The sequence below is a fragment of the Cyclopterus lumpus genome, chromosome 22, assembly GCF_009769545.1.
Source record: "Cyclopterus lumpus isolate fCycLum1 chromosome 22, fCycLum1.pri, whole genome shotgun sequence".
Taxonomy (NCBI): Eukaryota; Metazoa; Chordata; class Actinopteri; order Perciformes; family Cyclopteridae; genus Cyclopterus; species Cyclopterus lumpus.
The window spans coordinates 9,577,131-9,589,368 of record NC_046987.1 but is presented as its reverse complement, the minus strand read 5'-3'; the positions used below and the strand labels follow the sequence as shown (position 1 = coordinate 9,589,368).

At 42.7% G+C, this 12,238-nt stretch overlaps 1 protein-coding gene across 1 annotated transcript in view; it reads right to left on the bottom strand.

Annotated features, from left to right (window-relative positions):
* Positions 1 to 12,238, bottom strand: part of LOC117751452 (ryanodine receptor 3-like) — a 95,578-nt gene that overhangs the window by 75,927 nt on the left and 7,413 nt on the right. Inside the window, 1 exon segment of the mRNA XM_034563314.1 lies at positions 2,032 to 2,151. Within this exon segment, the coding sequence (XP_034419205.1) occupies positions 2,032 to 2,151 (120 nt within the window).

Sequence of the window (12,238 nt, the reverse complement as noted above, 5' to 3'; positions counted from 1 at the left end):
AAGCGATCTGACCCCGCCCTCATCTCTCTGGATGACTAACAGCTGACCTTTGCTCTCCCCAGGCGCAGGTCTGTAACAGTTGGTGGTGAGGGGACTGCCTGGAGAGAGCAAGGCAGTTAAATGAAGGTCCAGAAGAGCTGGTGGGAATGATGAGTGTCCAGCCCTGTCCTCTTCCAAGGCAGAGCAGGGAGAGCGCTTTACAGCAGCTTGGCCATGTTTTATGAACCAAAAGAGCATAGCTAGATGGCGGGCAGGGATAGATATGAGTCTTTACTTGTCTCCACAGACAGGGTCAAAAAGGGGTAAAGCTGATTGCCCTGAAGAACTGACCTCGTTCTCTGCCACTTTTCAGCTTAATTGCAGTAGCTTCTAAAACTGTTATCTGAAGCGACAAAGACAGAAGCCAAAAACAGATGTTTTGAAAATAACTGATCAGTTGGCGTATTTTGAGGAACTCTGTTTTGATTCACATACTGTACAGACAACAAAGTCACAGCATCACTGCCATTATGCTATGGGGGCATCTACCCTCCAGTGGTCATAATATTGAGTCGCTGACAGACGAGAGCCGCTGGTCGTATATTACAATCAACCAGCTTCTCACAGGTTGATTGATGTTGCCATTTAAACTGTGCACACTCTAAATCAACCTCATCCTGTGGTCCTGGTTATGTGCCCCACTACTAGAGTAGTTCCCCAAGGAAAGAGGCTTCCTATTCAGGGGTCGAGGCCCACTTCTAAATTGCCATCTTGGGTTTTTATACCACTCTCCATTGTAGATCCCAAAGGTGGGTGATGCCTTTTCAAAAAAAACTAAATGCTGGCAATGAAGATAAAGTGCCAGATAGGGAGAACATCCATCACACCTGTCAGGTGTAATTACCATCCAATATGGGGGGAAAACATCACCTGCCTCTGCACACAATACCCCGCCACCCCAGCATACACACACACTAGTTGTGAGAGCTTTTTGAGGGCAGGACGGGGTGGTTGAAAGGTGACCACCCCGTCATATACATATATATATTATGACGGGATATAAATGCCAGGAGGACATGGATCTTTCATTTCTTCTTCTTTCAGTCTCTTTTCCCTGCATCCTTGTATCTCTCACATGTTCATGCCTCTTGTCATTGCTTGAGCGAAATGAATCAGAGACACTATTAATGGATTATAATTAAAAGACAATCAATGTGGAAAAAGCCCATTAGGCCTGCTGTCAACAGGCTTTGCTGAGGGGAAACATACGCTTGTAGTGTTGCTCTGCATCTTGCCAGATAAGACGCAGAGCAACAAGGGCCGAAAGGTGAGAGGGACCTTGGATTGTTACAATTCTCTCCAACAGCCCATCATGATTCAGATATGTCTGCCTACTATCACTGACATGTTGAATGAAAAAGGCAAAAGGCTGAGAATGTGCTTCATCAATTTTGTTCATTTCTTCTGCAATACTGCAATTAGGTGGCAACAAAGCAAACAAAGGCAAACAATTAAATTAAAAAAAACTGTTGTAGTTACAACGTTGCACTTGTGCCTCAGCAAATGCTTAAGCAGCTACAGCTGCAATAAAGCTGAAGGTAATTAGAGCCAACAAAAGCACTGTTTATGAAATGCTCCATCAAACACATCCAGGGGCGTCATTTTTGGGAATTATCATCTGACCCACAGAGATGCCACGTCGTCCCTGCACCCTTGGCAGAAAAGCTCCTCATCAGACTGTGGCGTGTGTGTGAGCTTTGATGGCATGCGTCGCTGCCTTTCTGTGCGTCGCTGCTTGCATTCACTGCATCTTTGCTGGACCTTAACAAGGATGAACTACATGGATGTTTGGTTTCCATGGAGCTCTCATCCCGGGTGAATGCATCCTCTGATGCGGTTCACTTTTCTGCAAACTTCTTCATGTGTGTGTGTGTGTGAACAGGTCGTTAATTATATGACTGCAGGGGAAACAAGTCTAACATGTAAAGAGGATTCTTTACATCAACGTTTCACAGATCAGAGAGAAACAAACAGTGAAGTCTGTGTGCCTACCTTCGCCTCAGATGTGGGCTCCAGGTAACACAGCCGGTTGCCCAGCCCCTCAGCAGCCAGGCAGAACTTGCGATTCTCCTTCTGAATGCAGGCCACGCACTGGAGCACCACTTCATCATCCTGTCGAGACAAAACAAACTTCAGTCTGAGGGTCTGTGCATGTAGACTCTGCGAGTGTGTGCGTCATGTCCCGAGAGAACCCCACTTCACCCACGCACACACGCCCGCCCTCGTTCATTGATCAGGGGAGACTTTTGTGCCTTATAAGTGTTTTGTCTGTGGTCTTTTCCCACCACAGGTGTGGAGGAACAACAGGTGACTAACCATACAACAAGAACCGATGTCTGGGTCTTACAGTGTTGTCACTATTACTTGTTGTGTTTCTTTTATGAGGGACTTCATTTGTACAGTTTTAAAAATCGTGAAATCATGGCAATTAGCTATAGCCATACACTAATGATCAGCTTCAAACAAATATAGCATTTGGAGTAATCTGACTTTGAGTTTGACAATTGAGTCGTTTCTGAATGTTTATGAGGATCAATAAAGTGCCCAGCTAATTGGATGAATTTCCTGTTTAAATGTGGTGATCAAACAGACACAACCCGTGGTTGATCCCTTTGAGTCGACAGAATCTCCTTCAGGCTGTTTACTCTGTTTATATGGTACACATAAGGCAATTGATTGGAGCTTTACACGTTTAAAAAGAATGTAATGGTCTAAGTGAATTCATTAATTTATGTATGTTATAGAGAGACATTGTCTGGCTTTGATGTTGCATTAGTAATTATGCATGAAATAACGTCTGCATATATTCGAGCATGTATGTCTATATTTGTTATAATTCTGTATATATTTATCTAAGAAATGTACACAGCAAACCAAAATACAGTGTCACGCGTGTCTAAATACAACAGCAAAAATCTATATGTTCTCTTTATTTTGTCTGTCACAAGCTTATACAATAGAGAATGACAGGAAGTGACTATTGGACAAGCCTTTTACAGACATTGGGCCAGATTCACTAGATTTTTCATATATAATTACACATTGTCCTGTTTGACTCTGCAATTTGAATAATAGGCTAATATAATTGTAAATGTATTCATATAGCCTAACGATATCACTATTAACTTAAATTGGCTATTGAGGTTGCGTATTTCATATTCAACCATTTCTTCTTTATTTTGGTGACACTGTTACTTAATTCTGCTGCAGACTCTGTTAAAATGTATAGACCTTTCTTCCTGGACGTCTGAAAAGCAGGACTTCAATAGAGATGATTGTATTATGGGGGACATAATTATTCAAATTCAAATTCTCATGAATGCATGCTCATTTATGCACAACCCTACAGTACCACAACCAGAGTACGCTAGGATAAGAATATGAAAATGCTATTGCATGAGATCCAATATTAGCCGTTGACATAAAGGACTCTGTAAATGTGAAAATATAAATAAACAATGTAACTCTTCAATGAAGATAAACCATGTGGGTATTTCTGTCTTTGTAAAGGTCTAGCAATTGATGTTGCAATTGTAGCAATTATATACGTCAGCAAAGGCCGGTGTAGATATCCCCCCCCCCCTCCTCCCCTCAATATGCATTATTTTGAGAGAACAGCTGAAAACAAACATCTGATGCTGCTGTTGTGTAAACGGCTTGATTATGTTTATAGTATTGGCCCTGTAAACGCCGAATTGGAAACAGTTTACTCTTTACGATAACAGAGCAAGCGGAAATCTGCTGATACGGGCTGCTAGGGGATGGGGAGTGTGGGAGGACTTCTGCACAATGGCCAACTGCATTATTTAATGTAAGGGGGATTGTGCTGAGAGCAGAGTGCAGCAGCAGTAGTAGTAACAGCAAAGCACTCCATTATAATGGAGATGATTCGCTTCTATGTGTCTCTGGATGCGTCTCTGGATGCGTCTCTGGATGCGTCTCTGGATGCGTCTCTGGATGCGTCTCTGCATGCATCTTTAGATGCGTCTCTGGATGCGTCTCTGGATGCGTCTCTAGAAGCGTCTCTGGAAGCGTCTCTAGATGCGTCTTTAGATGTGTCTCTAGATGCGTCTCTAGAAGCGTCTCTAGAAGCGTCTCTGGATGCGTCTCTAGATGCGTCTCTGGATGTGTCTCTGGATGCGTCTCTAGATGCGTCTCTAGAAGCGTCTCTAGATGCGTCTCTGGATGCGTCTCTAGAAGCGTCTCTAGATGCGTCTCTGGATGCGTCTCTAGAAGCGTCTCTAGATGCGTCTCTGGATGCGTCTCTAGATGCGTCTCTAGAAGCGTCTCTGGATGCGTCTCTGGATGCGTCTCTAGATGCGTCTCTAGAAGCGTCTCTGGATGCGTCTCTAGATGCGTCTCTAGATGCGTCTCTGGATGCGTCTTTAGATGCTTCTTTAGATGCGTCTCTGGATGCGTCTATAGATGCGTCTCTGGATGCGTCTTTAGATGCGTCTCTGGATGCGTCTATAGATGCGTCTCTGGATGCGTCTTTAGATGCGTCTCTGGATGTGTCTCTGGATGCGTCTCTGGATGCGTCTCTGGATGCGTCTCTGGATGCGTCTCTGGATGCGTGTATAGTTCTGTTTTGAACATTTGTTTAGAAGCACGTCATGAAAATCAATATGATGAGCCTCAGGGCCCTCAAAATGCAAGCATGATGTGGTTCAGGGAGAAGTTCTAATGCAAAGCACATTGTGAGCCTTTGTCTATACAGTTAAAGTATTGTGTGCAGCGATAACAGGTTGAGGTTATGCCGTGTTCAAGGCATAGCTGAGTTATCGTAATAATCAGTTTCCCACATGTACATAGCATTTGGGCTATTTCACATAACTTCCAAGTTAAGACTGAAACTGAAATATGGCGTCATATTCTCAAAAAACAGAATGTTCATGCCCACACAGCCAACTCTGTAATCATACAACAGTCTTGATGCCTTGAACACTCACAACTCATTCACATCATTCCATATGACATGAACGCAGCATTAGCTTGGACTCAGATAAGGTTTGATTGTGCCATTCATGTGTCTGTATGGGAAAGACTTTGGAGAGTGCTAACAGTCTTGCATCAATATGAAAACGTTATTCAACACAGATGCAGACTGAAATGAAAAGCCCTCTACGGTAAATCAACACTTGGCTGAGCTGGAACATGCAATCAGTCTCCCTGTTGAGAGAGCGAGCACAGGGTTGATTTGGCCAATGTAAGGACAGTATTGATCCCTGCATTGCAATCCTGCCACATGCGCGCACACACACAAACACACACACACACACACACACACACACACACACACACACGCACGCACACAAGCATCTCTTTAATCAGAGAGGCTACCACTCCGGTCTCTGTCTAGCCGACGACTAGCCCTTTTCCAGCGTCTCACCCCCGCACTGAAGTACAACTATCTATCTGATATTGTCTCTCTCTGTCTCTTCCTCCCTCCGTCACCAACCCTTTTTACTCACCCAGCCCCTGTTGCACCTGGCTGCTACTGAGGAGGAGGGGGCACTCACTGCTATCAATCATTCATAAAGTGAGGCACTAAGTGATGTCAGTCAGACTGCAAGGAAAGAAGACACTCTCCTCAATTTGGAGATGGGTCACTTTACAAAATCTGAAGAAAATATCAGACTTTAGGGGATTCTGCTACTTTTGGCTGACTGAATGCAAAGATTTCAGCAGCAACAATGAGAAAGGTTGAAATGTGAGTGCTGTATCTAGAGCCAAAGAGAAACTGGAACTTTATGGACATGTCAGAGGTAAGGAAACCCCAATTCTCACTTTTGTAATAATGCAAATTACCTAAAATATGTCCCTTCAACATTATGTTGTGTGGTTCACTTTTTTTTGTTTAGGCTGAAACACGACGAGTACAACCGTGTTAGCAACTCTGTGAGGTTGTATTTCGGCACATTGGTGCTTTGAGCTAACGTTACCATGATAACAAGCATCATGCTGATGTTTAGCATGCATAACATTTACCTTGTTCACCATCTTAGTGGTGTATTCATGTATATATGTATTCATGTAATATATAAAAAAGGCTGGCAATAAGATTGTATTGAAGTGCAGAAGCTAGCGGAACAACGGGCCAGCCCAGATGGAACGTCAGGGCATTGGTCTCTATGGATTAAAGAAAACAATAACTCTTTCAGCTGTCCTTAAATAATGTGAGGAGTGAGCAGAGCCTCCAAGGGCACCTTAAGATTGCATGTCATCACACAATATCATCATAATACTCACTCTCTCATACAGTGCTCTCTCACTATTGTGCCTTTAACAATGTGTGTGTGTGTGTGTGTGTGTGTGTGTGTGTCGTGCGTGTGCATGTGCAAAGCAACAATAGCGTGAGACTTGTGTGCGTAACGCTGGAGCATATGGATGAGCAGGCCGTGATGACGACCCCCGTTACTTTCTCGATTTCAACCAATCACGCTCTCCTTGTGGGGAAGAATGACATTGGTGCAGATTTCTGCATAGTGACAGCTCGGCACACCAAAGGTCTCCATAACAAGGCTGCAGTGAGCCAATCAACCAATGAATTCAGGCGGAGATTGAAGACACTTTCTGCTGTAAACCAGCAAAGTCCTGCCAGTGCCGCCCAACAGGCCTGACCTTGTAATGCTGCTGGCATGGACTTATACACTGACTGCTTCTAAATAAATTATCATCATTGCCAATAGTGAGGAGTGATTACAGCGTTTATAGGCATGTAATGGGTTGTTATGTAATGGATAGTGAAAAAAGAAAATACTGGCATTAGGCCTCTTATACGTGTGCAATTATTTAAAGAGCATTCCCTTGTCTCTCCAGTTCTGTTCTTCAATGAATGTATGCATACATAGTTTTTGATTCCGGCCCTCCAGACAAAAAAAGATGAAAAGTCCAGGTTTTGTGGAGAGTAACTTATTCTTACATACTGGAGTAAGTAGAAGCAGTCTGAACCAAAGCGCTCTCAGGAGGAGTATCTAAGCAGGTAGTGCAGTGCATGCCATCAGCTTATGGAGAGAGACTCTTACCACCTTATTGTGCACTGCGCAGGGCTGCATCGCTTTGGAAAGGTACATCCTGGAGGCGCTACAAAAAGTACTGTAAAGCTGGAAGCACAAAATATCATAGAGACACCAACAAGCTGGAAAGAATGAGAGGAAAACAGGATTTTATTCCTGTATTTGAGAACTGCACGTCTGGGTGTGATGGCAACTGAATTGCTCCGGTATTTCATGTGTTGCTTTAATGCCTCCCATAAGGCTTGTATCACAACTGCTTGCACTATGTTACACCTAGCACTCATGACATTGCCATTGCTCATTTTCTTTCATGCGAGATATTCTACCTCAGGTTTAAAGCATCCTCGCTGCAGAGAAAATAAACACTGCATAATAAGGACTCTGGGAGTTACAGTAATACAACTCCCATAGCACAGGAACAACATGACATGTCTTCATTAATGTGCCGCCAGTTTAAATCCCTGAAATGCCAGCTTCTGAGATGCCTTGACACCCATCAGTCATGCATCCATGTCAACAACGTGTCTCTTAAAATGTGGTAAATAAAGCTTAAACATGAAATTACATTGCTAAAATTGCATTAACCAAAACTACAAATTGTCTTACAAAATTGGATTGGGACAAAAGGGTTTGTAAATATAAAGGAGTTTATAAAGAAAAGGCAATTACGCCTCCTGTTCCGAATAAATTGCCCAATCAAAGTGAAAGCTTCTAGTAATAAAATCCAGACTCCCATCCTGCAGCTGCAGTAGCTTTCTGCTCCCTGACTCGCTCTTTGAGGTCAGATTTGTTTTGTCTTCTTCAGCTCGAGCCTGCACCAAAGACTCAACAGCAAACTGATCTGAGGGTGGCACCAAACGGCCCTTTGGGAGGAGGTTGAAGGGAATATGGCAGCACGGGCGAGAGGAGAAGACGGGAAAAAGGAATAGAAAAAAGCAAGTAGAGTGATAGAAAAGATCCTGCAAGCAAAGTCGATGCAGCACACACACACACACACACACACACACAGCAGTCCACAGCACTTGCCTTTGTCCTTGTGTGACACCGCTCTACAGTGTACTGGCTAATGAGTCTCCATCATCACCAGGGGCCTGCTGCCAGTCAACACCTTACTGAGGCTGGCTCACGCACCGAGACTTTGTTCTGGACAGATTGATACAGCTGGTCGCACACTGCAGAACAAAATACAGCTGGCCAGTTGTTTCAACTCCTACATGCTTTCACTACCACCTTGTCGTTCTCCTCTCACACCCACTCACACAGAGTTGGGACAGAAAAAGACCAGGTGTTTCCCAGGCCTATTGGACGGCTATTCACAGAAGTAGCAGGGGAGGAGAAGAGAGGACTGCAGACTGTCACTTAGGTACCATATTCCTTTCTACAGTTTAATGTTCAGTCTTGGATGATGAACTGTTAGACTGTTCTCCTATGCGGTATGAATTATCAGAATCCAAAAGGATTTAGACTCTGGAACCGGTTGCTCCAGCATCAGTCCCCGAACCCCGTTACAATGTAAGTGTTTACTAAGTGGACATTTACGCATCTTGTTGTTGCTAACTCAACCGACTCAAAAAATGCTGATTACCTTTCATACACCTAACAAAAGATACCTGCAATTACAAACTGTCGATAATAACGGTTTGCTAAATTCCAAAATAACATTGTGTGATTGGATATTTCCTTCTCTTACAATACTGCATTAATGTTGTTAATTAACTCTGAAGAACATATTTCCTCATGCATGCGTATATAAATATAACCCAGTAATAAAACTATATAAATAATATAAGCAGTTAAGTTAAAAACAACACGTCACCCTCTAAATGTATTTTTGGCAGATACAAATTGTGACGCTCCAGTGACTTCCTGTTTTCAAAGTTTATAGCTTTAATCAGACGGGGATACAAATGTTTCCTAGTAAGTAATTTACACAGAACTTGAGTCTTTACTAATACTAATATTAATGGTGCAACCCAATTTTAGAAAACCTTGTTTGAAAGAACTTACTGATGGATTTATGAATAGCTGGTTCTTCATACTCTAATTGCTAATGATAGATTAGCACCAACACTTGGACTGAAACTATCTGCATGACAATAATTGTAGATGGTGTATTTCCTTCCTTCCATCTTCATCTAAAATGGTCCTCCAGTTTTAGAGGAAGCACTGGAAGACAAGTAATGTTTGTTCCAGAACATTTGAGTGGAGATTACACATGTTTTCTGTTGGCTCCCTGTTAAAGTGATTCATAGACTTGTATAATAATCCTCTCTCGTGCTGTGGTGTGACACCAGCAGAAATGGAAAGAGCTAGAGAAAGAAAAAGTTGGACTAAAGAGAAGCAAAGCTGTGTTCTTGAGGCACACTGTAGAGCAATAGAGAGAAAGAAAAACAAACAGAGCAATGGAGAGCATAAGGAACTCTCTCTCTCTCTCTCTCTCTCTCTCGCACACACACACACACACTTTTTAAATTACACTATAAATTAATCTCGACATCCTCTAAAATTCCAGCCTCCTTTAAAGGCGTTGGTACGGGTACTGAGGATGACAGCTTTACAGCTTGTTATTGAACAGTGTGGCCAGTCCCTGGCACAAAATGCATGCAGCTGCAGTGTGGACTGACTGCTCTGGCATGGACACAGAAGGTAGGCTTGTTTGAAAATCATTAAACACATTTCCCTTTTGTATTCAGTGTGGCCTACCTGTAGATCTAAACTTAAGTTATGCAAGTAAGTCAACTTTATTTATATATATAAAATGTGCAATGTCTCAATGGAGGTTAATGGCAACAGTACCTTTACCAGTCCAATCTCTCGACACCAATATCTATAGCAACTCTTAGTATCCAATGTACACTGAAAAATAGATTAACTGCTATTGTATTTCTCTGTTGCAGCTTGTTTTGAGGTAGGCAAGAAAACACTACCAAGGCACTGCAAAGTAATCTAATCCGTGGTGGTTCAATAGCCCTATCCACATGTAATCCTCTCAATTGTTTGTGTGTGTGTAACAATCAGCTGGTTCATATTGCCTAATCACTGTAATCTAATTACATAATTACCATACACCCTCACTATACAGCTGTGAACAGCAGCAACCATATGGCCAGAGGCAATCCATCGCCGAGATTGGACAGGTATGGCGATCACTGTGAGCCAAATAACTCAGGGTGAAAAATGTCTACATCTTAATTTTTAGAGCTGCTGTTAGCTTTGTAAAGTAGGTGTATATTAGTGCATACACATAAAAAGAAAACGTACAGTCTTAGTCCATTCAAAAATGAGGCCCGCTACAAGTCATCTGAGGAGAAAGTTTATAAAAACAAGTGTTACTCGAAGGCAGATTAAACCCCTCCCAGGTCTAGAGGTGTTAAAGCTGTCTGCATGCTTCAGTAGCAAAGGAGCAGAGGAGGGAAGCTGTAAAGTGTCTCATTGCACCTTGCAGCATTACTTCTCCTCCCCGGCGGTGGCTTTAATGTGAAAGGCTAAGTAAGCATTTTCATCACTTCCTCGCTTTTGGCTTCCCCTGTCTATCCAAGCTGTTGAACAAAGACGGAAAAGCATGGTAATAGGACATCTCTGTAATGTTTGAAGTGTTTTCGCATGAGGCAATGAAGATTTGTCTAGTATTGTATTTTTTCCCTGCCTACATGATGGCATTGGGGAGGCTCCGGGGCAATATGTGACCGTGTGCTATTGAGGCTTGCACCGGTGGAACGAATTGAACAAACTACTTCTCACTAGTCTGCATCCTGTCCACAAAGTAGCCTCAGTTACCAAGGGAATTGAGACTTTCTGTGGCAGAACACAGAGAAGGGGAAACAAGCTATTTCTACTTTCTGACAAGCATTGTATTGCATTTTTAGGGGAATAGCCTTGGGGGTCCAAAGGGAGAGCAGCACTAACAGGTGATATTTGTACCCATCCGGCATCCGTGAAGCAAAGCCTGACTCACACTTTAACTGTGTCATGCTAAAAAGTGGTGTGGAGATGAAACCTTGCTTCCAGGTCAAGAAAATGGAAGTAGGACTAGCCGACTGTATATGTAACCTAAACTAACAAAGGGAGCAGAGATTGCTGTGTTTCAGCAATGCAAACAACCTGCGCTCAATGCACAAGAAAAGATGTCATGGCATTTGCTGTATATCAAATGTTTTGAAGATATAGACATTTTTGGGAAATTGATTATTGCTTTTAACTAGACCCTCCAAACCAAAGTGCAGTGTTTTTTTCGGCTGAAACCCCAAAGTATATTGCATGGCTCTATTTTTTAACTATATTAAGTGTTTACAAACTGAAGAAATAATTGTTATAATTGGTGTTTTACCCTATTCTGCTGAGACGTGTAACACTATCACATTAATTCCCTATATATGCAATAACAGTAATCGCAGTGTCAGCTTCTCTGGGATAAAAATACCCATTGTCCTTTAAGGCCTGACCTGACTAAAATTCTTCAGAGCACTCATCCACATGCTTGCACAGAGGAGAGCTGAGATTGAACTACAGCTGAGACGCCGCTGCGTCAAACTCTATTTGTTCAGGGACTGGTGATGATGCCCAGGTGAAGAGTTCTGGTGTCAAAGCTAAAGCACAGACTCTGAGAAAAAGGGAAGGAGGATAGAAAGAGAAAGTGCTGTAATAGTTGTACTTGATGACAATTGCCAAATTTAGGGGCATATCACCCATGTCAGGAAAAAGCAGGTGGAAAAACAGACATCTTGTCTCCTCAAGACAATTTTTTTTTCTGCATCAAATATCAACCTGCAGCACCCTCATTTGTCATACATTTCAGGAAGAGGCCATTAGGAACTTGGTGAGGTAGTTTTGAAGTGTCAGCTCCTCAGCTATATGGCCACAAATACACTTTTATAAGTTGGGAGGGGGCCGAGAAAAGAACTGAGTACTCAGTAGGGGGAATTAAAAAAACAAGCTTAACTATCTATCTCCATGCATGCTTTCACCTGCAGGGCTAGACAAAGAGCAAAGCTTCAGAAACAGCTTCACTGATGAAGGTAGCGTGGGTTGACTTTGTGCTGGCATGCATGTGTGTTCATGCAACCACCATGAATCTTCAACCGTGCTTGCTGGCGGCATAGTGCCTTTTTTTATAATACACATAGTTGACTCTTCACCAACAAGACCCAATGAATATAATAATAAATAAGAGAGTGATATTGTCT